The 26,110-nt window shown below is 46.2% G+C and overlaps 1 protein-coding gene across 1 annotated transcript in view; it reads right to left on the bottom strand.

Moving 5' to 3' along the window:
• Window positions 1-457: 457 nt before the first annotated feature.
• IQCA1 (IQ motif containing with AAA domain 1) overlaps window positions 458-26,110 on the bottom strand; it is a 122,367-nt gene continuing 96,714 nt past the window's right edge. The window contains exons 13-17 of the mRNA XM_064585845.1: window positions 25,186-25,268; window positions 18,331-18,438; window positions 15,041-15,240; window positions 1,379-1,465; window positions 458-577 (exon numbers count right to left, since the gene is read on the bottom strand). Of these exons, the coding sequence (XP_064441915.1) occupies window positions 458-577; window positions 1,379-1,465; window positions 15,041-15,240; window positions 18,331-18,438; window positions 25,186-25,268 (598 nt within the window). The remainder of the gene's footprint in view (window positions 578-1,378; window positions 1,466-15,040; window positions 15,241-18,330; window positions 18,439-25,185; window positions 25,269-26,110) is intronic.

Genomic DNA, 26,110 nt, shown 5'->3' on the forward strand with positions numbered 1-26,110 from the left:
TGCCAGCCGCCTGCCCTGCACAAGGCCTCCCTTTGTGGGAGGTGTCTGCCGAGCCCGTATTTCATTCCCCACCATCAGCCCTGCCCCCAGGGCTCCTCTGGCTCTCTTACAAATGAGCATTTTGCGTTCGCCTTGTTCCCCACAGACTCTGGGGTGCAGACGCTGTAACTGCTGATAGCAAAGCCACAGCCTGAGGGGGTCATGGCAGAGAATGCTAGGGGCGCCCCATGAACTGGAGGCTGTGCTCTCTGGAACCCTTTAGTTAAGTTGTTAAGGAAGTGGGTGCTCAGAGAGGTTGAGTTACTTGCTCACAGACACACAGCCTGCTCAGGTGAATGGCAGAGTGAGCCCGGAACCCACGTCCCCTACTCCCCAGGCTGATGACCAGTGGGGGCGTGAGGAGCGCTTGCCCATTAAGACAAGGTTTCTGATGACGTCGGGTGTGTGACACCTTGGATTACACACGCCCCGCACGCCTCTTTAGATTTCTGATCTGGCTCATAGTAACGCCTGCCTTCAGGTGTTCATACGTGGGGACTTTCTTCAATGTAGCAACTTGGCCAGCAGAGGGAGCGAACTCCCAGATTCCCGGATTTAATAATGAATGAGTCCTCTTAAGAGTTCCTGAAATGACAGGGCAATCAAGGCTCATTTGGGGAAGAAAAGATGGAGCTTTCATTCTTTATCCAAATCATCTCTACCTGCTAAAAATGATGTATAATGCATAAGGATCGAGAGTGATTAAAATCCTTATGACTTTAATCAGAAATTCACAGTTAACCACTATTTGCTTTGGTGCAAATTGATGTGGAATAACAATCATGTGTATCTGCAAATTTTTTTTTACTTGTGGGAAATTTGCTGGTGATTTGTGGGGGGAAGTTCGGGGGAGGGGGGCCTTCTAAAGGAGAGAAACGAAGGAAGGAAGCAGTTGAGAGTGGGCTCCCCGGGGGCCCCAAATGTAGGCACTTAGCAGTTCTGTCGAAGGTCTTTGTTCATAAATTTCAGGCCTTTTCTATTTATTATTATGAACAATAGGAAATCCTAATAATAACCCTTATGTGTGCCATTTGCTTTAACCAAGGAAAATTCTCTGAATTGTTTCTTACCTCTGAGTCACATGTTTGGGTCCAAAGCTCCTCCTCCCCCTTCCTTCCATAATTTCCTTCATTTTTTTTCCCCTAAATTATTCCTCATAAAATCAGACCACTGAAGTTTTTCAAATACAGACATGTATAGGGCAGAGAGAGACAGCTGCCCCTTCATTCCCTTCCTCCCTTAAAGAAGACGTTCTTGAAAAGTGAAGACAGTCCCCGGTAAGAGTCCCCTCGGAGGGGGACAGAAAAGGCCAAATGGAAAAAGATCTAGAAGCTCTCACCATCCTTTCTGCACTGGGGACTTTCTTGTAGAAGGTTTTTTCTGTGTCTCCGATCCATACCACGGAGGGCTGGAGCTCCCGGGCCACCTGCAAGGAGAAGGAGAGACTTGGCTATAAATGCATTTCTCTCTTGGTCCCCAACAAACAGCAGGACTTGGTGGCTCCCCGAGATGGCTCTGGGGGGTTGGGGGGGCCTGGAGGGGCTCCAGGGCATGACCGCACCCCTCCTGCACAACAGGGCAGGGGCACCACCCTGTCTCCTGTCCCACCTTCGGGGTGGGACACACACCCGTGCTGCCCATTCTGCCCTCGGACCCGGAGCCTCAAATTAGTTTGGCTTGAAATAAGCCAGTCATGTTCTGCTGCAAACAATCGGACATTTGGGCCTTGAGTTTTAATTACAGCCTACTTGCTGCTCCCAGGTTCATTCAGACTCGCTCATCACGAGAAAAGCTGTTTCAGCACAAGGGGCCCCCGTGACGCTATTTGTTCGCCGATGTGCGGCTGAGCCTTTGTGGCCGAGGTTTTGCCTGGAAGGTGGCTCTGAGCCCCTCCACGGCGGGCAGGGCTTCGCGCCAGCGCTGGGCCTTACCGTGGGCCTGTGAATAATTGCCACTCACCGAACAATCTCTTCAAAGCGCCCCCACGATAGCAAAGTTTGGGTATTTTTGCAACAATTTGTGCTTTGTGCAAAATTGTGACAGATAAAAGCCGTCTCCGGCCACAGCAAATATAGCGTTATGTACTCCTATTTTTGTATTTCTTAAACCATCATTAAGTCAGCAGGCGTGAGTTTTAACCAAGCCAGGCATTTAATAAATGACGGAAAAATCACTAGGTGCACCATGGCCATGTCCGTTCCTGCAGCATTAGGTGCCGGGGGAAGCGGATTACGCACGCTTGAAGACAGGAGTGCGTGGAACTTGATCCCGGTGCCAGTCTGACCCCTGGGCCGTGTGCCTTCACGGCCCCACGCTCACCAGCACGTTCAGAGAGGAAGCAGGACTAGCCGGCCGCTGTCTGGTAGGCCTTAATTTTTAGACACAGAGCCACAGAGTTTAAGAATCCAGGATCGCAGGTCGTAATCCCGGTTCCTAGGTGGCGTGGCGGGGTGTGATCATCACGGCGAGTCAGCGAGCGGCCGTGTGCTGGCCGGGGCCACACGCGTCACACCATCGGGGCCAACGCTGACGCAGCATGGAACCAGCACGCCCTCCACCTGATGACAACTCGTTCACGCTACGCTACGCCACTCTGCTCAACCAGGTTTTACAGATGGTGAAACTTAGCGGGAAGACGTGAAGGGACCTGGTCCAAGTTCACACAGCTGGAGAGTGGCAGAAGCAGGACGCAAGACCAGCCTGCCGGCTGCAGAGTCCGCTGGAAGCACGGCCATGCCCACAGGTTCCCTCCTGTACGCGAGCCAGACCCTGGGCCCCCCTCCGCAGCTGTCTGTTCTCTGGGCTCCTTGCCGTCGGCCCCCCGACTTTACAATGTGGCCGGCCTGCTGCAGAGGGCGGGCTCCACGGAAGCATTGTTCTGCTACAAGCTATTTTAAGTCCAAAGCTTCCCTACTTCCAGCCCCCAAAGAAAATAAGAAAATGAGATGCTGGGTTTTAAGCTTCTTAGAAAAGAGACACTTTATAATGACAAAGGCAAAATCTTATTCTTTTCACGCCCTCTGAAAAATCGTAGCTTCGGAACAGAAAGCAGCAGTTTTCACATAAACCGTTGTCTAGGGTCCTTGGCTAATCGTGTGCTCGCCGGGGCAGCGGGCCTCCCCCCTCCCGTGTCCACTTGGCAAGCTGCAGGTTTCCACAGCCTGCTTTTCTTAATGGGAATTGCACATGTGAGCACCAAGAAATTCCGTGTGACTTCTCTCCTTCTGCTTCTAACCAAGTAAGCAACACCGAGGGTCCTGAATGCAGGAGTCTCCTTAGCTTGGGATAATTTCAACACCAGCTGTCTTACTTCCAGCACCTGATTTAAAATTGTTTTGGTCACAGTGTTGCCTTGAATGTGCCTGCTAACAATTGTCCCGTGAACTTGTCTGCGCCGTCGGAGCTCGTTGGGAAATTACGCACTTTCTGTAAGTTTGCACCTGCACCTGTTAAGGAATGGCTTTGACAGGACCGTCCACCTACTTTGGGGCCCATGGGGCTGTGTGGAGGACCTTGGTGGGGACGTGGTTTGGAAGGGCTCAGTTCTTATCAAATGAAGCAGAAGATGTTTCCCCAGCGAGTGCTTCGACGATAACAATACAAGGAATAATCGTGTGCCAAGTGCCTGGATCGCCACACCATCATTGCTGTCCTCACTTGTCGTGTGCCCCAGCCCATGCCAAGCACGTCCCAGCATCTCCCCCTTTATATACGAGGTCACTGCTGGGGGGAGTCACATGTGCACCAGCACTGGAGAAATGTTGGAACCCGGAGTCAGACATGGGTCTGCCTGACGCCCCCGGACCTTCTATTAACCCGGAGTCACACGGCCGTGACCCCATGGTAGACAAGATGCCCGGTCAAAAGCATCTCATTCCCCTTAGCCCATTTCCTTCTCTGTCCCCTGTCATTCCAGCAGGAAGAACTCTAAAACCATTACTGTCTTGTCCTCCTGAGCACGCATTTTCCATTTTCCTGACCTTCTGCAGTCACGAGCTGGCTGGAGGACACCTGGCAGCCGTGCTAAGCTCCGGGGAGAGAAGAGAGGCACGGAAACTGGGCACCCCCATGCGGACAGCCTCTCCCACTAGGAACTGTCTAAGGGATGAGACTTTTCCTTGGAGAAAAGAAGACTCAAGGGGGAAACGAGCTGTTTTCAAATAGTCAAAAGGCTGTCGTGGGAGACAAAGATTGGCTTTACTGTTTTGAGCCCAGAATGAGAGCTGTTCTCACATGTCTCCCTTCATTAGTGCTTGCGGAGGAGCTCTGACGTGCCAGGTGCTGTGCTCAGTGCTGGGCTCCCTGCCCTCTAGGCCCTGCCCGTGGGCAGGGAGGGCAGCTTGTGAGGGGGGCCAAGGAAAATGGGGTGTCAGCAAGGATCACTAATGACAGAAAGAAGGAGATGTGGGTCAGGCTGGCGACCAGGAATGGAGATCACAGATAAAGGTTAGAGCAGAGCTTCTAGTGGTCCCTAGAAGATCACAGAGCCTAAAGCAGGGGACGAACTGGCCATGCTGGGGACAGGAGCCAGGGCACAGGGCTAAGTGTGCCCTCATGGGGCTGCTCGGGGTCACAGAGGCATCACCAAGGCTGTCACCATGCTATGGAGCTTGCTTTTATCCTGGAAGCTGTGGAGAGTCTGTAAGGACTTGAATGAAGAACTTTGATCCTAGTCATGTTCTAGAAAAATTCCTCCGGTGGGTGTGTGAGGCATGACGGGCTGGGCAGCTGTTCCCGGGGACCTGGGAACGTTGTTGGTGGGCATGTGGGAATGGATGGTGGGGGCTCACAAGTGACGGAGGAGAGTGGATGAGCCCAGCACGGGCTGGGGGGTAGGGCCAAGGGTGAATTCAGGCACCGATTCAGCAGGAAGGCTCAGGCTGAGAGGGAAGAGCAGTGCCAGAGAGAACAAAGGGCACAGAAGAGAGTGCCGTCCCCTGAGCCCAGGGAGGTCAGAGGCGCAGGAAGGCAGTGGGCAACAGTGGCCAGTGTTGGCCCGAGGGTTTGGCATTCTGGAGGCCACTGGTGGCCTTGGCAGGGCGTGGAGGGGACAGAAGCCAGGTGAGAGGGGGCTGAAGTGTGAATGGCCAGAGACTGAGACAGAGAGCGTTCTTTCAGAAGGATGGGGAGCATGGAGACCTGAGGTTGTGCGGGATGGGAGGAGAGTCAGGAGAGGATGACCCTGGAGGGAGCAGGGCTTCCCCCCTTCCCTGGGGGGAGGCGGGGACGGATGGTGCTGGCGCAGGCTGCACGTCTCTGAGACTAGGGATATTTGCAGATACTAGGGGCAGACAGATCAAACTTTGAAAACATGGAAATTCGTGGAAATTTGGTCCTTTCTTATTGTTACTGCAAGAGCAGTATTCATTAGCAAAATTTTCAGAATACATATTCAGACACATAGACAACACACTGCCTCCTCCGTTCAAGTGAATCGTCAAACATCTCCTGTCTTTACAGACCATCTTCGACATGCATATTTGCCAAAATGAGATTGTGCCTCAAACACTGCATTACATTCTGGATCACCCAATATGAAATTTACGTCTCCAACATGATTTTAACATGAAGTCCCATAATTTACTGAGTGAACCTCCTGTTTCTGAACCTTTGGGAGGTTTCTGCCTTCTTACAAAATTAAACAGTTTTGGGGGCACATGATGGGTCATTCCCTTAGAACGAGGCCACACCCGCAGCTGCTGGGTCTCAAGGCTTGTGTTGTTCACGTTTTCACCCACATTGTCAACCTGCCCTCCTGGAAATTCTCTGCTTATGCTCTCTCCAGCCGTAGGTAAGTGGATCTGTTTTTCTACATGCCTCTCCTGAACAAGTATTAACAATAAAAAACTCTTTGCCAATTTGTTAATGAAGAATGGTATCCTTTGCTCTTTTAATTTTCATTTAGCAATGAAAAGCCTTCATTTAAATTACCCACAGATAGTTTGAGGTCATGGGCAATTAGATGTAATTAATTCATAATTGAACTTTTCAGAAGTTACACAGAACAGTTCACTCCAGCTGCCGGTAGAGGGCTCTTCAGTCCTGTCAAATATAACTGCAGGGCTTCAGTTAGTGTCAATTCAGGCATGAAGGCGAATTTCCAGCAATGAGTGTTTTTTTTTTCAAATTCTGGGGAGCTCTATGAAACAATTAAAGACTTCTCCTTCCATGTGAGTTTGATGGCTTTGATCTTTTGTAATCTCTAAAGAAACGCTGTCAGACATTTACCATCAGAATTAGATTCTCCTGGATTACAATATGATGGCTCCTCGATGAAAACTGTGTCCAGCATGCTTGGATTACTAATATGATTTGCCCAAATGACTCCTGGAAGCTTTGGAAGTTCTCTCTGAAAATGTCCTATTTTGCTTGCCTTAGAGAACCTGATGAAAAATCAGCTATTTTTCCCCCCTAATGGTTGAGTCTCAGTTTACCAAACAGAAAAGAACCACCCACTCATGCATCCAACCATCCATCCATCCACATACCTACCCACCCATTCTCCCATTCATCCACCCACCTACCCACCATCCATCCATCCATCCATCCACCCACCATCCATATACCCACCCACCCATTCTCCCATTCATCCACCCACCTACCCACCATCCATCCATCCATCTATCCACCCACCATCCATATACCCACTCACCCATTCATCCACACATCCACCCACCATCCATCCATCCATCCATCCATCCATCCATCCATCCATCTACCATCCATCCATCCATGCACCCATCATCTATCTATCCAGCCACCTACCCATCCACCTTTCCTTCTTTCCTTCTATCTTCCCATCCACCTACCCACCCATCATTCCATCTATTTACCCTTCCTTCCTTTGTCTATCCATCCATCAATTCAGCCCTGTACCATCCACTCATCTACCCACCCACCCACCCACCCATCCTTCCTTTCATCCATCCATCCATCCATCCAACCATTTGCTGTGGTGTGATCAAGCTGTGATGTATCAAGCTCAGTGGTGGGAGACAGGAGGGTCTGGGGACTGAGAGACAAGGTCCCTGCCTGCAAAGAGTGTGTAGTTTCTGTGTCTGAATGGGAATTGCTGGGCACAGACGGACAGCTACCAGTGAGTTGCTGCCATGCTGGGGAGGAGTTGGAGAGGTGTGGGTTACTCGGGGAGAGGGGAGGTTCATGTTCCCAGACTGGACTCACTTGGATTCTGTTTAAGTACTTAAAACATGAACACATTTTGTTCTGTATTTCCACTATTTAAAAATATTTAAAATTTCAATTTCCTTGCATTACCTTTTATGAGATTGCAGAAATTACTTCAAGTCCTCACTGGGTATTAGCTGGGAAAAACCATAAATGATACTCAAAAGAATTGTAGAGGTGTACTAAAGGGTCAGGAGCCCGGCTGGGCTGACCCTGTATAGAAAGGAAGGTAAACTGAGGCAGAGGAGAAGACCAGGAAGGAGCCAAGATACGGGTCCAGTTGATAGACTGTGGCAGATGCCGTGAGGGGAGTTGGGTCAGTGCTAGCCATAGGAACACATTGATGTTATTGCTGATTATCGGGCTGTATTCAAGGGGAAGGTGTCTGAATGCTGGTAGGCATTGGGCTTACAAGTCACCTGGACTTCCCTTTGGAACTCCTTCTCCTCCCTGGCTCACTCCCAGCCACACCAGGGCTAATGGCAGCACAGCCTATGTGCATGGCTCTCCTCAACTTCCCGTGGCACATTCTAGCTGCACCCAAGGCCTTCCCTGCTTTAGGTGTTTCCAAATTGGTTAATAATCCTTTAATACCTGTGGATTGACCCTGGTCCTAGTCCATCCCCATGAGCCTTCCACGGAACAAGAGCAGATGGACACGGTGATTCACAGCACACAGAATGCCTGCACATCCTTAGTGACAGACAACGCTCAGGGCATCCACGGTCTGGGGCCCTCCCTCCCTGCAGAGTCCACTCAACCCTCCGTGGGGATGTGGAGACACTCTGTCGCTTCAGCTCAGTTTTGCTGTGAACCTAAAACTGCTTTAAAATATAAAGTCCACACTAAAAAAAAAAGGTTCTGATGTGCATGTGCACTCCCTTCCTCAACCCGAAACCATCTCCATGCTGCAGTGAAAGGTGACCTGGCCTCTGATGGCAGACCGATTCAGGACTTAGGGTCACCAGCCCCTTCCTTCTGTTATTTTCATCCCTGGTGCTGCACCAGAGCTCCTAAATTCTGTTTCTGTCTTCTCCCCTCCCCTCTCTCCCTCCTCCCCTTCTTTCAAGGGAGTATCTCTGTGTTTTGGGGTCAGGTGTAGTAGGTGTTTGCTTTATCCTGATTGAATTCCACCTTGTGAAGGTGATTCCCATAGTTATTACATTTATTACATATCTGTATGTTTGAAAAAAAACCATCCACAAACAGCAACAATGTCTTTGTTTGGGTTATTAACCAGGAGTGTAAGTTTCCATGAGCTATAGAAACATAATTGGTTGGGCTCTCCATCACCTGACTGCTGGACCAGCTGTTTATATCAGCACATCTGGGCAAGATCCCTTGGCATGCGGCCACAGGCTGTTGGCTGTGAGCCCAACGAGGAGCCCCTGGTGGGTGGTGCCAAGGCATGAACAGCATCCTGGCTTCTTTTTGTCCAGACATGCAGGCCAGTATGGGCCACGAGGCCTGGATCCGCCACTGCCGGGTGTTGGGGGGCGGCCTCCCTCCAAGTCTGGCCCTCACTGGAGGAGAGGGAGGGCTCAAGGACCACAGGGAGGAGAAAACATCTCTCCCAAGACCTGGAGCACGAGACAAGGAATTCTCTGCCTGATCTGCCTCCCTGGCTCTGCTGGCCTCACCTCGGCCTTCTCCTGGGAGGACTAGAGGCTCAGGAGAAGGGGGTGCTAGACAAGGGGGAATCGGAAGTCGTGGAAACCTGCCGGGGTGCCAACAGCATGTGGGAGCTTCCAGTTCCTCACCTTCTCACGCTGAAGTGTCCCCAGCTGACACTTTGACCCAGAAATGCCCTTGCCCTTGGGTCACCGTGAGGGCATGGCAGCCACAGGCTGGGCACGACGGAGGCTTCCCTCCCTCAGCGGCCCGTCGGGAGCCATGTTCTAATGTAGTTTTAGTCAGATTAGGCACTCTGAGCCTCACTTTTCTTGTCTGCAAAATGGAGACTTTAATTCTTGCCTCACCGAGGATTGGTGCAGTTAAAAAGGAAAGTGTGTGTAAAACCCCTTCGCATGTGCCGGACTCCAGTCCAGAGGAGAGTCCTTTCTGCTTTTCCATCCCGATTTACCATTATGAAGACCTGAGGAGGCTGGTGCCTTGCCTTGATAGGTTCTTCATCTTCTTCCTTTTTTTTTTTTAAGATTTATTTATTTATTTTAGAGAGAGACCAAGACTGTGTGGGGGGTGGGGAGGAGGGGCAGAGGGAGAGTGAAAGTGAATCTTAAGCAGAGTCCGTCCTGAGCGTGGAACCCAATGTGGGGCTCGATCTCACGACCCTGAGATCATGACCTGAGCTGAAACCAAGAGTTGGAGGCTTAACGGACGGTGCCACCCAGGCGCCTAGATAACTTCTTTTGTCTGCACAATATGTATTAAATAGTAATCATTTATCACATTTCTTAATTCTTAGATATATTTCTAATATTTCCCCACTAAATAGATGTGTATTCTTTTCCACATATAGCTTTAGCATAAGAGGGAATTTTAGATAACAGTTGCTTACTTGCAGAGTAAACTCATTTCTTCAAGGAACTCCCTTATCCGAGCTGTTAATGTATTAGCATTATTGTGTGTAAAACAAAGGAACCCACCAAAAATAACGATCACAAAATGGACTGGAATTTGTGCCCATGAAAGCAAATCGGAGGCGTGTTTCCCCACTGTTTTCCCACATGCAGAGTGGGCTGGGTGAAGCTCTGAGTGCCACCAACCAGAAGCGTGCTTAGGAGCGGTTTCCTAAGAGTTGCATTCTTGATTTCCCAGAGATTAATTCAGGGACAGGAATTCTTTACATGGAGACGTGATGAGTAACAGGCCCTTCTGATATAGTTCACCTTCTCCTGCAAATGCCGAAGATCCATATTCTGTCACGTGCCTGCCGCAACCCATTCCATGGCTCACGTAACACAGGAATGCACCATGGCTTCCTGCCCTTGATTTTCTGGCCCAGGCATAATTTCCCATTTTTCTTTGGTTAATTAAAAGCAAATACCTCTTTGCAGGGCAGATAACTGCTCTATCAATCATGCCAGGACACAGTGGCCTCACTGAACGTGATTTCTAATTGAACAACGCCCACTCCTGAGACCTTTGCGTCTTTCATTCATCTGTTATATACATGGTAAAGGTGACGCTTAATGAGGTATGTGTCAGGCTCTCTGACATGGAGTGGCCTTGTTGGATAAACACACTCTTCCACGTTTCGAAAATGTGACGTTCAGCGTTTTGGGGCCTACGTGATGTTAGAATGCAATGATTCTAATAAATGCAAAGATAGCTCACTTGATATCAAGATAACCTCTCTGCAGCAGAAACAATAACTTCTTGAGATAGAGCACATCAGGATCATGCCATTGGCTCTGTCCTAGGGTCATACCAGGAGCAAGGGAGCCATTTGGTAGGAGGGAGAAGAGGTTCACTTTAGCCCTACTTCAGTTAGAGGCAGAATAATGCAGTGATTACACCTGGCAGCTCAGGATTCAGACTGTGTGGGCTCACGTTGCAGCATTGCTGGCCAGGGAAATTACTTTAAATGCTTTGTGCCTCAGTTTTCTCATCAGTACAGCGGGGATAATGACAGTGCTTCCCTCATACGGTTGTTGTTGAATGAGTTAATACATAGAGAAGTGCTAGAACAGGATCTGGTATATATGGATGCTTATGAAATGCCAGTAGTTTAATATTTATGTGCTCCTGTCTGTTACTTGACAATGTCAACAAAATTCGGTATTTAGAATGAATGCATTTAGGGTTTTATTTCAGGGTGGGGGGAGGAGGCAAGAGGATAGGTTTCTTTTACTTTTCCTCTGAAGCACTTAGTCCTTAGAGCCTGATGGGTAAGCACATGAGGCCACAAGCCAGGCTGCTGGGCTTTAAATTCCAACTCGGGTTCAAATCCTTGGCTGGCCTCAGAAATGTGCTTGCATGCTGGAAGATTCTGAGAAGCTCAGTGGAGAGCAACAGTTGGAAAATCAGAAGAACTAAGCACACACCTTAGTCTTCGCCAAGTTAAAGGTGCTTGTTAAATACCTCAGGCTTTCCATTTAAGGTTCATTAAAGTGAAGATGATGTTCTAGGCCTAAGAGACTTAGACTAAGGGCACCTTAGACTAAGGGCAAAATCAAAATAGACCCACAATAACAAAATGGAAAGCAAAACCTTTGCAAGCTCAAGCTGATCAGCCAGTAATTTAACTGCGTGTCAGAACAAAGCCCAGCATGCCCAGAGTATCAACAACATATCATCCACAATGTCTAATATGCAAATAGCAATTATTAATGATATGAAGAAACAGGAAAATTGACACACGGTCAAGGACGGAATTCAAATAGAAACCAACTCCAAGATGACCCAATGTTGGAATTGCAGACAAGAATGGTAAAGCCTCTTAAGTTGACTTAAAGGAAAAGATAGTCATATTGAATGGACAGATGGAGAATTGCAAGACAGAAATAAAAATCTATAAAAATAAGCAAAGTTAAATTCTATAACTGAAAAACAAAATGTCAGAAATACCAAAAAAAAAAAAAAAAAATCCACAAGATAAGCTTAATAGCAGAGTGGCAATGGTAGAAGAAAAGGTAGGTAAACTTGAGTACAGACTAATAGTAACTATCCAATGTGGAAACTAGAGAGAACAAGACCTGAGTGACTCATGGAACAATCAGTCAAATATACATGTGATTAGAGCATCCGAAGGAGAGGAGAGAGCATGGGGCAGAAATAATATTTAAGTAAACAGCGGCCAAAATTTCCAAAATTTGGTATGAAACATGTATTTATGGATTCAATGATCACAGTGAGCCACAAGTAGGTTAAGTCCAAAGAAAAAACAGAAACAGCCAGCACATCATAGTCAAGCTATAGTCAACCAAAATAAAGAAAAATACTTACAAGCATTCAGAGAATAATAACACACAATATACAAGATCAACAGTTCGAATTTCTGATAACTTTTTATCAGAAATTTGGAGGTAAGAGGATGATGGAAGTACATCTTTAAAGCGCTGAAAGGAAAATGTAACCCAGAATTCTATATCCAGCGAAATATGCCTTCAAAAATGGAGATGCTATAAAGGCATTTAAAAATAAATCAGATGAAAGCTAAAAAAAATTTGTTGCCACCAGACCTGCACTGAAAAAAATGCTGAAGAAGTCCATCAGCTAAAAGGGAAATGACACCAGGTGGGAACTTGGATTGGTGGAAGGGAATGGAGATCACTGAAAAGAATAAATATGTGAATGAGTGCAAAATGCTAAATCCCCCCTGACGTAATTTCTTTAAAAGACACATGACTATTTAATATAAATAATGTAAAAATAATACCACTCAGTTGTGGTGTTTATAACATTTCTAGATGTAAAATGTATGATAAAAACATTAAGGACACAGGATAACAAATGGATTATATTGTTCCCACATTTTATGTAAAATCCTACAATATGAACTCTGCATACACTGTGCTAAGTCAAAAATGACTGTTGTAATCCATAGAGCAATCACTGCAAAATAAGAAAGAGGCACTGCTAAAAAGACAATAAAGAATCCAAATAAAGTAATAAAAAGTACTGAGTTAACCCAAAAGAAGATAGGAAAGGATAAACAAGAATAAAAGAAGAGATGGGACAATGGAGAACCAACAGCAAAATGGTGGACCTAACACAGCCAGATGAATAACCACATTTAGTGTAAACTAAAGGCTCCACATATGTTTTCAGGGTGAATAAGAAAGCAAGACTCAATTACGTGCTGTCCACAAGAAATGCACTTTAACTCTAAAGACACTGAAAATAAAAGAGTTATCGAGAAAGCTGATGTGGCTCTGTTAGTATCAGGTTAGGTAGACCTCAGGACAAGGAGTATTGCCAGAGACAAAAAGGGACCTATCATAATGATAAAATAACCAAACAGGAGGTCGCACCAATCCAAAACGTGGACACATCTCCTAACAGCGCTTCAACATCTGTGAAGCACAAGCTGACAGAACGAAAGGGAGAAATACAGAATTCCACGATCATGGTGGGAGGTTTCAACACCCTATGGCAGTGATAGGACAAGTAAATGACTGAAAAATTAGAAAATGAACAAGTAAGTCACAGAACGAGAGACAATATTTGCAATATGTATGTCTGGCAAAGAACTTGCGTCCAGAACATACGAAGAACTCTTGCAAATCACAAGGCCAACCATGCAGTGAAAAGTAGGCAAATGACTTGAACAGATATTTCAAAGAAGAAATTATACGAGGACCAAAAGACCCGTGAAAATGGTGACAACACAATTGCGGACATTTTCCAAGCTTGCACTTAAAATGTATCCTTAAAATCTGTGCATTTCACCGTATATAATTTTTACCTTAATAAAAATAGTGCAGGAGGGCAAAGAAGAGAAGGACCTAGGTTTGAACCCCAGCTCAGCCATGTGATCTCGGTGGCCTTGGACAAGTTACTGAACCTTTCAGAGCCCCAGTGTCTTTATCTGTAAATGGGATGAGGATGGACTCTTCACGGGGCCACTGAGAAGATTCAACAGAACACCACAAAGAGGTGACACGGCTGGTCCATAGGAGGAGAGGCGCCCTATTAAACAGCTTAGTGGTCTTTACTCCCCACTCACCTTCCTCCCCTCCCACCTCCCAGCTCTTCAAAATTCTATTTCCACAGATTCCCGCAGGACAAGCAGCGGAGGAAAGGAGAGTGGGAAATGTCCCAACCCACCACAGTGGTGGAGACCATGTGGCCAAGAGAACAAAATCCCATTGCCATCATGTCCTCACTCTGGCTGTCAACATGATGTGGAAAAGGAACCATTCCTACGGGCAACTGCTCACATATAACCATGACTCAGAGCCCCTGAGAACTGACATCTTGCCCCAGGTGTGGGGGACTCCTTGCTAGGTGGGCATCTTCATGCAGTGAAAGCTGGCTTATCTGGCATTCTAGTAACTAAAAGTGAATTGAACAGCATAAAGACAACCTTGAGGTACTCAAAGAAATAAAAATTAAATCCTGTCAAGTTTTAATATTAAATATGAATATTCTGTAATAAAATGCTTGAAAACTTGCTAATCCATTTGTGTATATATGCATATTATGTCCCTATCTATCAACTACCTATCTACTTTCAACACCTGTCTATTACCATCATCACCCATATCTAAATGATATCAGAGAATCATTGCTTTTAGGGCTGACAGTATCATTTGGTCTGACCGTTTCATTTTGGTGGCATAAGACGGAGATGCAGGGAGGTGAAGAACTTGTCTAAGATCCCGGGGCTCGGTAGTGTATGGATCTTTTAGGATTTCCTATCCTCCAGCCCAGATATCATGGAGCATTTACTCCCCTGTGGTCAGTTTAGCTTCCCGCAGGCTTTTGGTATCACGTGTGTGAGGCGCAAATGTGCCCAAGGAACCATACCTTGGTAACTCACGCCATGTGTGAAAGAGTACCCAAAATGCAAGAGGCTGATGCCTTATTGAAGGAAGGTGGGCTGGAGATAGAAATTGTGGTTTTCGATTTCAGTGACACGTGGGGACATTTCAGGAAGGATTCCTGCGGTGGGAGGAGGTTGATTTGGATGGGACAGTAAGGGTTGTTTATGCAAAGGAAAGAGCTGTTTCTATCTGTTGGATGCTCGGCTAGATGCAAGGATGAAGTGATTTATAGCAGGATGCGATGGGTGCATCAGCCTAAGGAAATCATCTGCTAGGGTCCGTGTTCGTGGGAAACTAACGGCAAGATTTGAACATGTAATTTGAACAAGGGAGGGATACCGGGAACCAAGAAAGGCAACAAGTACCTTGACGACCACATGCAGCATCATTTGCAAGCCATTTTTGCCAGGGTACTTCCCCGCAATGTTAGCTGCCGACAAGTTGAAGAGGTTGGCTCCCGTTTCGGTGCAGATGGCGTGGACCAGCATTTTCTTCCCTACCCCCGATGGCCCTGCCAGCAGCAGGGATTTCACCAAAGGAGCCTTCTCATGCACCGTTGCAGAACCTACAAAAGGCAGAGACAAAGGCTCCAAAATCCTGCAGAGAAGCGCAGCGACTCTGAGACGAGGATCCCTCAAGGCTGTTCCTCCAGTGTCTGGCCCCAGTTTTCTGCAACAGTGATAAATGCGTCCAAAGCATTTCTAACCGGAGGCACATCCCCCATCTGAGTTAGCCTGTGACACCTTTGATTTGTATGTCAGGGCTCAAGGTGGGGGCCACCAGGATCTCCTTGCTTATTCTGTACGTGGCTTTCCCTGCTACCCCTCACCCTAGAATTTCCCCCACACTCATAATTCTAAAGAACATTCCTGCAATAACTTACCTCTGGCATTTTTTCTAGGGTGGGGGGTGGGTTTCTCTGCTTGTTGGCAGTGGCCTTATATTCTTTGAAAGCTTAGGAAAAGGAATGTGGACATGCAGCCGCAGCCCGTAAGGGGGCTGGGAATGTTCGTTAGTGGTTCTCAGGAGGGAAAGGGGAGAAGTAAGAGCCAGGTGTAAGTAGCCGGACTTCCTCGGTGTGCCCTGGGTTCCAACCCGTTGGTGAAGTGCCTTGAGTTACTACGCAGGCCCTCGGAGGCCGGCCACACTGCCCATCTCCTCCGGGCCAGAGCGGGATTCGGGCTCGAGCATCTTCTGTTGTCCTGAACACACGCGGAGTGCACATTGGCACGAAGTAACTATGAAATGAAATCCTGGAGAGTGCTGTGATCAAAGCATCTACTATCGTGACTTTGCTTGGGGCAGCGGCTGGGCACTTTTTGATCAGCTGTGACTACATCCATAATACAATTATTATTGTGCCTTTCTCTCTTTTTTTTCTTGTGTAACTGAAAAGATATAGGGAATTTACCAAATAATCAGGAACAATTTTTATGGTTACCCAACATAAACTTGGAAGCCAGTTTTGCGTGAGTTCTGTTTAAAATGCAGTGACGTAGGTGTGCTTTATTTGTGGTCAGCGAGGGGTACGGTAACGTAATATGATAAAGGAGATTCTGTCGCTCACGATCGGAGACAGACGCCATTCACCGGGTGGTCCGTTCAGCCCCTGGTATTGGGGGCTGCTCAGTTCATGGCCCTGGCTGGGGGCTGGTGGGGAAGAGTCAGGACTTGCTGTACAGAGTTTATGGCCAGGACGGGAGCTGAACCTGAGTGGACGTGACCAGAACGGGAGGCAAATAGTGCTGAGCTCCGTGTGAGCCACAGAGGGTTCAGAAAAGGGCGGGGGTTAGTGGGGGAGCTCAGGTCCGACTTCCGGGAGAGGGTGGAACCTGAGCTACCCCTGAAGGAGCAGAACTGGGACGTGTAGACAGGACCCTTGAGGGTGGCACAGTGACTGCGGGCCTGCAGTGGGAAGTCAGGCAGGTGCCGGGGAGTGGCAGATAATTCTCGCTAGCCATGTAACAAGGGACAGCAAGGGGCTGGGGAGGGAGACTGATGCCAGCCATAGGGGTCCCTGGGAGGTGGGGAGGGTTGCAGATGTGCCAAAGGTGCTGGCCGAGCGCCCTCCTCCCTTCCTTTTCTCCTTCCATATTCTGGGGGGCAGTCATATTTCTGGGAGGGCGAATGGGTGAGCGCTGACCAGATATGTCCTGGGTGCTCTCATATCTGCCCAGGGGGCTTGGAAAGCTCACACCTCGTCCTGGGAGCCCTGGCTGAGGCTCTTAGGGCTCTAGAGGCCAGTGGGTGCTTGTTTTGCCTGGCCATGGTGCAGAGTGGCCTCACGGCGTGTCCTCAGGGCCCTCTGCAGAGTGGCCGGGTTGGCTAGTCCTGGCAGTGGTGACTTGAACACAGGGCCAGCAAACACATTCCGTGTTGCCACTGGATACGATTTTAGATCTATGAAATTTAAAGGAAGCACCCGAAGGCAGATCTGTGAATGTTCTCGTCTGTCTGGCCGGTTTGTGCCTTGCAAACACACACACCAGTCCCCAGAAGAAATCCCTGCTGGCTCTGGGACCTGGGGAGGTCAGCAGCCCATAGGGACTTCGGGTTCCTCATTGACACGAGGAGGATTCAGGTGGGATGCTTCCTGAGCATCCTTCTTCTGATGCTTTTAAGGCCACTTGGAAACAATATCCATCGTTTTGTATCCTCGAGCCAAGGATCAAACATACTGCCCCCTTTAATGATGTCTTAGGAGTTCCGTGAACAACATGCTGGGTCTTGGTGCTCTCTGCTCTACTGTTTTCCATCTCACTGTGATGAGGGTTGAGGGCTAATTATTTTATTTGCATGGACATCATAAATATTGCATATCTATTTGGTTGACCCCAGAAGTATCATATAGTTATTTATGATATATACTTTGTATATATAAAATTTATGTTGAGCCCCAATTCCACTTACTACTTCTGACATTAAAAGAGGGAATGAACCATTTCTTGCCAATAGGTCTAAGTCAAAGGGGAACAATATTATAAGTGCCCAAACTATTCCCGTATTATTTTAAAGCCAGTTAAACAAATAAAACATGATTTCTATTCCGGAGTTGTCATCAGAGCCAAGCCTGGCTGCCCCAGATGACTCAGGTCATACACATAAAAAGGTTATTAAAATGATAAGCGTGAAGGAGAGCATCAGAGAGCCGCCCTTCCTGCACCTGCACCTCAGAAGTCTGGTCCACTGGTCTGAACAATCATGATGGAATCTTATTTAGCAGTTAGAGTGGACGTCAGTGAAAACCAGTAGAGCCTTGATCCTTTAGATTCATGAAATACACTTTCACTGATTCATGAAAGGCCGGCTTTGTTAAGGACCCAGTAACAGAAGCCTGTGTATAAAAGGCAAGCCTAACATTAGCCCTTTGTCTAATTTGATTAATTTTAATTGCAGGTGCTTGCTTTGGTTATTATCTCTCCAGATGATTGCCGACAGGACTTTCAGCCCAGAATGTTAAGCAGGCACTCAGAAGCGGTGCAGACGTGCTCCCCGGGTAGCACCTTCCTGTGCTCTCCGGGATGCACGGTTGCAATAGAACTACCCTCACTCAAAATGATCAGCACAAAGAATTCAACCAGGAAGATGCTGCCAAAGGCACCAAGCAGTGCACTCCTGCTTCTAGGAAACGTTCAACAGGGTGTGGAGACTTTACCTAGTGGCAAGATCCCATACAGGGCGATGAGCTGTCTCACATCCAGGAGGGAAGGCATGGGTTCTATGGATACCTGGCGAAGCGTGGTCCCCAGGTAACTGTACTCTCCTGGAGGAACAGAAACAGAGGATAAGTAAATGGGAGACTGTGTTGGTCTGAGCTGCATGATCTTGGCACCTGCAAAACTAACACAGAATACATAGTCAACATTTCTGAGCAAATAGAATGGTGTTGCAGGGAGTCATGGAGAACACATCTTCTCTCAGTAAAGACTTGAGAAAACCCGTCCAGTCATGAGAGCGCCGCTATCTCCCTGTAGTAACGGGGCATTCTGTTGAGTAGGACGCTAACCTCCTAGGATTTCTAAAAATAACCTTTGACTATCGAATGACTGAAGTGGAACTAAGTTCTAAAATGAAGGACGTACAAAGTAGACTAAAACATGGTAGGCTTTATTTAATTTATACTTATATTCCAAGCAATTATGCCTAACATTGGCATAAACTTTAAAAATAAATTATTTAAGATCAATGTGGAATTTGTATTGGAGCAGTGTAAATCTGAACCTAAAATGCAGTCATTTGAAAGGAAGGATATGAGTCTAATTTAGGATAAATAGAAACATCTCCTTTTGCGGGTAATATTCATTTACATTTTTATCATTTTCAAAGGATTACCAAAGGAATAATACAGAAATAAATCTTTACAGGTTTAATTAGAAGGCATCAAAGGTCTTAATTGTAACTAGTCATAAATCTGAAGTGTTATTTTCTAACTAATTTAGATAAGGTCACCAAGAAAATTAGTTTGCCTGTCTCCATTTGTCATGAGGAGGGACCTTTATATGCTCATACAGTTCTCTCTTGATTTGTACCTGAATCTGAAGGCAAAATATTCAATGCATGAGTCACAGTGTCTTGATCATTTTTTTTTTCTGGCTTTTTCTTTCTATAAGAAGTATGGATCTTGCAGAGCTTTTGATGTTCTATATGTATGTCCAATAGAATGCGCTTACATGTATGTGAATTAAGAAAAGCTTTAAAGCATTTTCGAATGCTAAGAAAATTAGAATTAAACTAGATAATGCTGGGTGTTTTGTTGTGGAGGGCAGGCTTTCAAAGCTCCCACATGAAAAAAAAAAAGTCCTTGGCAAGGACAATGGGTATTGGTGGGGAGAATGAGTGATAGTGAAAACTTCCATTGCAGCTTCTGATGCCCGAGCTTTTTAATGAGCAGGTAATAAATAGGAGAGTGGTTAATTTCGCCTTCACTAAAGCAGGAAGAGATCCTGTAGCCTCCATTCAATCCAGTGCTTATTGCTGTAAACATGACATTAGAGATGATCTGAAAGTGACCCCAATTTTCCTGCTTAAATAAATCCATATTAATACCCAGATGCACCATATTTTCTAGGACCTAACAGATTTCGTTTAGACACATCATATTAAGTTGAATTAGTGGGTGGTGGTTCTGATGGAGTGAAGGACACCACCAGCCCCCACTGCTTGCCAAGCGTTGAGACTCATCCTGAAAGTGTGTGGCTGTGTTTCGCCATAAACCCTTCCCTTCCACTCAGGCAGAAGTTAGAAACTTCAGGATCCCCTGCACAGATCCCAGGTCTTCTGCCAGAGAGGGAAGAAGGAAATGGTGGCTGAAAAGGCATTTTAAGTACAAGGCATGAACAAGGGCAAGAAAGCCTACAACAGTGGACGGAAAAGAAACAAGGAACGTGTTACGGGTGGGTCTGACTGTGTTTCCTTACAATTCCTATGTTGAAATCCAGATCCCCGATATCGCAGAATGTGACCTCATTTGGAAATAGGACCGTTGCAGATACAACTAGTGAAGGTGAGGTGATTAGGGTGGGTCCCAGTGCAATATGACCGGTGTCCTTTATAAAAAGGGGCCATGAGCACACAGGTGCGAAGCTGGACGCAGGGATGGGGAGATGCAGCAGAACCCCAGAGGCTATAGCAAACCTCCAGGGGACAAGGCGAGGGATGAAATGATGAGGTCATAGGAGCGCAGGGACATCGGGGCAGCCAGGCAGGAGGGCTGGCAGTCGGGGCAAGAGAGACGTGGGGCTGGTGGGTGCATGTAGCTTCTAAGCTACAGCAAAGCAACAGCTTCTCCCTCAGCCCTCAGAAGGAACCAGCCTTGCCGACACCCTGATCTTGGACTTCTGGCCTCCAGCCTGTGAGGGAACGCGTGTGACCCCTGTTACAGCAGCCCTAGCAAACTGGTACAGAAGGAATCAAGTAATGGAAGAGAATGGAGACATCAAAGCAGGAAAAAAATAATGAGAAATAAGAAAAAATATTTGAGAAATAAGGGTGGGATCAGCCTTCCATTCTACCCCACACAGCATCACAAAGAGTATGAAGAAGAGAGCAATTTATAACAAGTCCTAGCTTCCCAAATACGCTCCTCGGGGACCAGGGGCAGAGGCCCAAGAGCAGATGCTGCTGGTCGGTGTTTGCCGCCCCCCCCGCCCCCCCCCCACTCCACCAGGGCTGCACACGAACCGTCTCCCAGCGACGAGGACGGGCACGCGTGTTACACGGTCATGGGTCAGGAGTATGGGCTTGCTCATAAGCTGTGTGTGCTGGACCCAGGCGGCCCAGCTTCCGGGACGAGATCAGCAGAGAGACGGCTGCAGGTGGACTCGGGGTTGTGACAGCTTTGCTGAGACTGTGCAGGACCTGCTGGGGTGCCGCCAACTCCGAAGCTCTGCGGGGGTTTCATGTGTGTGAATATGTAAGTCATACCATCGAAGATGCTGAGTTTTCTCCTCTGTAGGGCAGGCCCTGAACACCGAGGAGAGTACGAGAAATACTAACTCTGGCCTCGGGTCAATGTTCCCCCAAAGGCACAGGGACTGAACCATGGGTGGGGCCGGATAATTTAGGGGAATATTAATTCGTGTTTGCTCTCCTTGTATTTTGGCCTCAGGCAAAATACACGCACTGCTTGCACTCACTGCTTCTGTGATGTGGCCTGGTGGGGGGACACCCATAGAGACACCATGAAGTCACAAGCCCTCCGACTGGCAGCCCCCCGAGCCTGCCAAGGACTGGGCAAGAATGTCACCACCAGCAATAGCAGGACAATAACTAGCTCGGCACCAAGCCAAGCATGCCCCCTGAACGCCCCATCTCTTAACTCACTATTCACAGTGATTTGACAAGGCAGGAGCTGTGATTGTTCCCCTAATTGTGGAAACTGAGGTACAGAAGGATCATACAAAGGGCAAGCATCCTTCAGAAGGCGAGGGGTGAGGGAGGGGATATTCTGTCTTTCACGTTTTATTTCTCTTAAAGCATTATTTGTTCATTCTTGGATTCATTATAATTTATTTTCTAAAATGATTTTTCTCTTTATTTCTAATATCCCTTGGGTTTTGTTAGCTCGTTTCTGAGGTTTTCTAATTCCATTCTATGTATTCTTACAGTTCTTCTGTAATTTTTGTATTGTATGTTAGCTTGCTTGAGAGAGTGGGCTCCATTTAGGTGGCTTTTTGTGATGTTAATTTACTCCTCATTCTTCTTTTTGATAGAAACGTTGCATGGGCTTTGATCTTGGAGGTTTCCATTGCTTAATTTTATGTGAGATAGTATTTTTTCTACTTTTAGAAGAAAGTTTGGTGTGGGATAGCTTTTTAAATGTCATAGAGCCCCCGCTTCTGTTGTTTCCAGAAAAATTAAAAGCACGGTGGTGTGCTTTTTTGAGGTGGCCAAGCCCCTCCCAGTTCCGGCTGTAGTTGCTGCCTTGGTCTGCTGGACCTCCCTGCGAATGCCTGCTGGTTATTTTGGTGTTCTTCTGCTCTGTGTCCCCAGCTCCTTGTACTTGGGGTTGGAGGGGACACCTTGTCATTCAGTTTTGGTGTAAATGTTGTCCTCAGGTTTCTGCTTTTGCTATCTGGTTGCTCTGCCTATTTTTACATGGGGGTTTGGGATGATCTACTGCCATCTTTCAAGCTAAGGATCTTAACTAGGAAAAAATAAGGAAAGCATGGAAAAGCCCCCATGGCAGTTTGACTGATTTTGTTTTAGACTGGGTCATTTTCTTTTTCTTTCAATTTTTAAATTAAAATTCCAGTTAGTTAACATGCAGTGCAATATTGGTTTCTGGAGTAGAATACAGTGATTCCTCACTTACATACAACACCTAGTGCTCATTACATCAAATGCCCTCCTTAATCCCCATCACCCATCTAGCCCTTCCCCCACCCACCTCCCCTCCAGCAACCCTCAGTTTGTTCTATATCTTTAAGAGTCTCTATGGTTTGCTTCTCTCTTTTTTCTCCCCCCGCTTCCATATGTTCATCTGTTCTGTTTCTTAAATTCCACATATGAGTGAAATCATACAGTATTTGTCTTTCTCTGATTGACTTATTTTGATTAGCATAATACTCTCTAGCTTCATCCACCTCGTTGCAAATGGCAAGATTTCATTCTTTTTGATGGCTGAATAATATTCCACTATATATATATATACCACATCTTTGTCCATTCATCAGTCAATGGAACTTGGGCTCTTTCCATAATTTGGCTAATGTTGATAATGCTGCTATAAACATCAGGGTGCATGTACCCCTTGAATCTGTATTTCTGTAGCCTTTGTGTAAATGCCTGGTAGTGCAATTGCTGGGTTGTAGGGTAGTTCTTTTTTTAACTTTTAGAGGAAACTCCACACTGTTTTCCAGAGTGGCTGCATTCCCACCGATAGTACAAAAGGGTTTCCTTTTCTCCACATCCTCATCAACATCTGTTGTTTCTTGTGTTGTTAATTTTAACCATTCTGACAGGTGTGTGGTGGTATCTCATCATGGTTGTGATTTGCATTTCCCCAATGATGAGTGATGTTGAACATCTTTTCACGTGTCTGTTGGCCATCTAGATGTCTTCTTCGGAGAAATGTCTATTCATTAGACTGGGTCATTTTCATTTGAGGTCTGAATGCATTCACTTTGGCCTTATGTGTCATAAAGATGCTGCCCGGAGACCGAGAGATCATTGCAAAGTCCACGATGGGTAAGAAATCAAACAGAAGATGAGAAATATGTGCATAATTTGCTTTTGGAGACTCCACGTTGTGCCAGGCACTGCCCAAACACTAGAAATTCAGTGATGAACAAAAATACACAATGTCAAAGGAAAGACAGACAAGAAGTCAGAGATCCCAACCGCAAGAAAAGGGACAGTGTTCTGTTAACAATGTCATGTTTTCATATGAACAGAATTAACAGAGCAAAATCAAGGGAATTCAGGAGAAAACCCTTTGGTAGTTGAACAAGAAACACATAAAATAAATAGAAACCCAATATATATTCCAGTATATGTCCTCATAAAATTCTTATACTGTTAGGAAATATGAACGCTCCCCCCCAGGCCCTCAAGAAGAACTGTGGCTTTATTTCAAAGGCATTGAAGTAATCATTTTTTGTTCAGAGGGAAATGTTAACCTTCTTGTTCCTACAGGCCCAAATTAGGTCAATGTGTAATATAATACAATGAAAAAAGAGAGATTTCATGTTTCTACACTGATATCACAACAATTTAAAAAGAGGGTGGGGAGGACATTTCTTTCTAGAAAAATGGCACCTACTAAATATAGAAGGGATGATAGAAATAGAACACCCCCATTTTACAATTACCCTAGCAGTAATCGAAGCAGGCAAAAATCATCAGTGGAGGATAAAACCTTTAAGCCAGCTGGGAACAGAATCTCCAGAGCCTCAAAGAATCCCACCCCCAGGCCCCCACCCCAGGTTATTCATTAATTAGGAAGGGGAAAGTGAAGCTTGACAGTGGAGAAATCTGGGGAACAGCACTTTGGCCAGCGATGATACTTAACATCCCCAGTGATGGGACACACGTGTCCCCAACGTGAAACACTGAGAAGGACATAATATCAGCTATGTAGTCTGCCTGCCTCCCCCACCCCCCCCGAAACGTTTAACCTGAATCAAGTCATGAGGAAAGCATCAAACTACTTCTGTTGAAGGACAGTTTGTGCAACAGCTCAGACTCTGACAATGTCAATGGTGTGAAAGACATCAGGTTGGAAGTTGTTCTAGATTAAAGGCATGAAAGGCGACTAAAGAGATATGAACCCCACAGCCATGGGCCTTGATTGGATTTTGGATTCAGAAAGACAAAAATGTATAAAGGACATTATTAGGACAATTGGGGGAGTTGATTGCCTACTAGGTATTAAGTAATGGCATTGCAAGATGTTCCAGTGTGATTATCCTTTTGTGGCTATTTGGGAGAATGCCCTGGTTCAGGGCAGATGCGAGAAAGTGAACATTATACCTGCACTAGGGTGCTGGGATTATGAAGAATGTTAAGCTTTACGTGTGCTTTGAGGTCATCATGTTGTTTTTTAAAAATTAAGAGAAAACATTTGTTAGAGATGGTGATAGCAAATATCTCTCCTCCTTCCTTCCAGCTACTTCTGGGGTGGCCCCTTCTGGAAGGAATTCCTTCCGTAAGAACTGTGTGTTGTTCAAGTTCCAGGTGCTGCTCCCCTGGGGCATTTTGTTTAAACCCGAAAGTATGAACAAGTTTTCATTTCCTCAGTTTAGCTTATGCCAGACAGAATGCCCCAAGGAATCTTGCTGGTAGGCTCAAAAACCTGCCTCTACCACATCCGGGGAGAGAGCAGGACCTGTGAGTTCACAGTGCAGAATGAATTCAAATCAATTCAGTCCAAAAAAATCTATGAGCCACTATAGGCCAGGTTTTGGTTTGGACAAAAATGCAAATGAAACGTATTTCCAGCTGTTGGGACCTAAGAACCCAAGGGGCAACATATGCGGCACATATATGTGTTGATTTTGGTGTACCTTACCGATGTAATCAGAGAGGTTAACTTTCAGAGCCTGGATCAGCAACCCTTCTTCCACCAGTTCCTTATACAGAGACTCAATGGTCCTGGTGATAAAGCAGACCAGCTATTCCATGAGCAGACACATAAAACCAGCATTTCTGTTAATCACCATATATGCAGAGAACTTTCACCAGATCTATTTCTAAGCACATTTGTATCTATGCAAATAAGTTGACTTTTGGAAGCGTTTCTACAATTTGGGGACATATGAGGCTTTAAAAAACAATACTTTTGCTCATCCACGTGTACGTCTGACATTTCCCATTAATAAGAATCATATCCCTGGGCATCTGAGACCAGCTATACCTCCTGCGGTCTGCCCTTTCATTAGTCCTTGTGATGGCACAGATAGGAATTAGAAATTGCCCAATAATAGTAGCGCAATGGGCCCAAAATTATATATTCAGTTAGCATCTGCAACCCGTAGTAGATCATTAATCCTTTGTGAAATTGATGTTTCCTTTTAACCCAACAGCATAATAGTTTAGAAGAAATATCTATAAAGAACAAAGGCTTATAGGGGAACTAATTCTACTACGAAAGACAAAATGTCTAACGCGGTGAGTGTGATGATTTTTTTAGGAGAATGTTATACTTTTCCATAGTGTTTACAGATGTCAAAACCACTTCCCTAAGGGGGCCTTGGGCATACAGCCAGCACACTGGTAATTTATACTAATTGAGGAAAAAATCAAGACAGTATCCCACTTAATGAATGAAACTCCCAGTGAAATTAACTGGGGCTTGGCTTGTAGGAATTTAGATAGGTCAAGCTCAAGTATTGAGTTTAATCCTTTGAGATGTTTTATCTATTTCTAGGGGCCATATGTTTTAGTTCTACCCTAGTCTTTCTTTAGAATGAAGGATTGTAAATATAACTATATTT

This window comes from Mirounga angustirostris, unplaced genomic scaffold (genome assembly GCF_029215605.1).
Source record: "Mirounga angustirostris isolate CCGP_5_RB_7025 unplaced genomic scaffold, mMirAng1.0.hap1 SCAF_3, whole genome shotgun sequence".
In the NCBI taxonomy this organism is placed as follows: Eukaryota; Metazoa; Chordata; class Mammalia; order Carnivora; family Phocidae; genus Mirounga; species Mirounga angustirostris.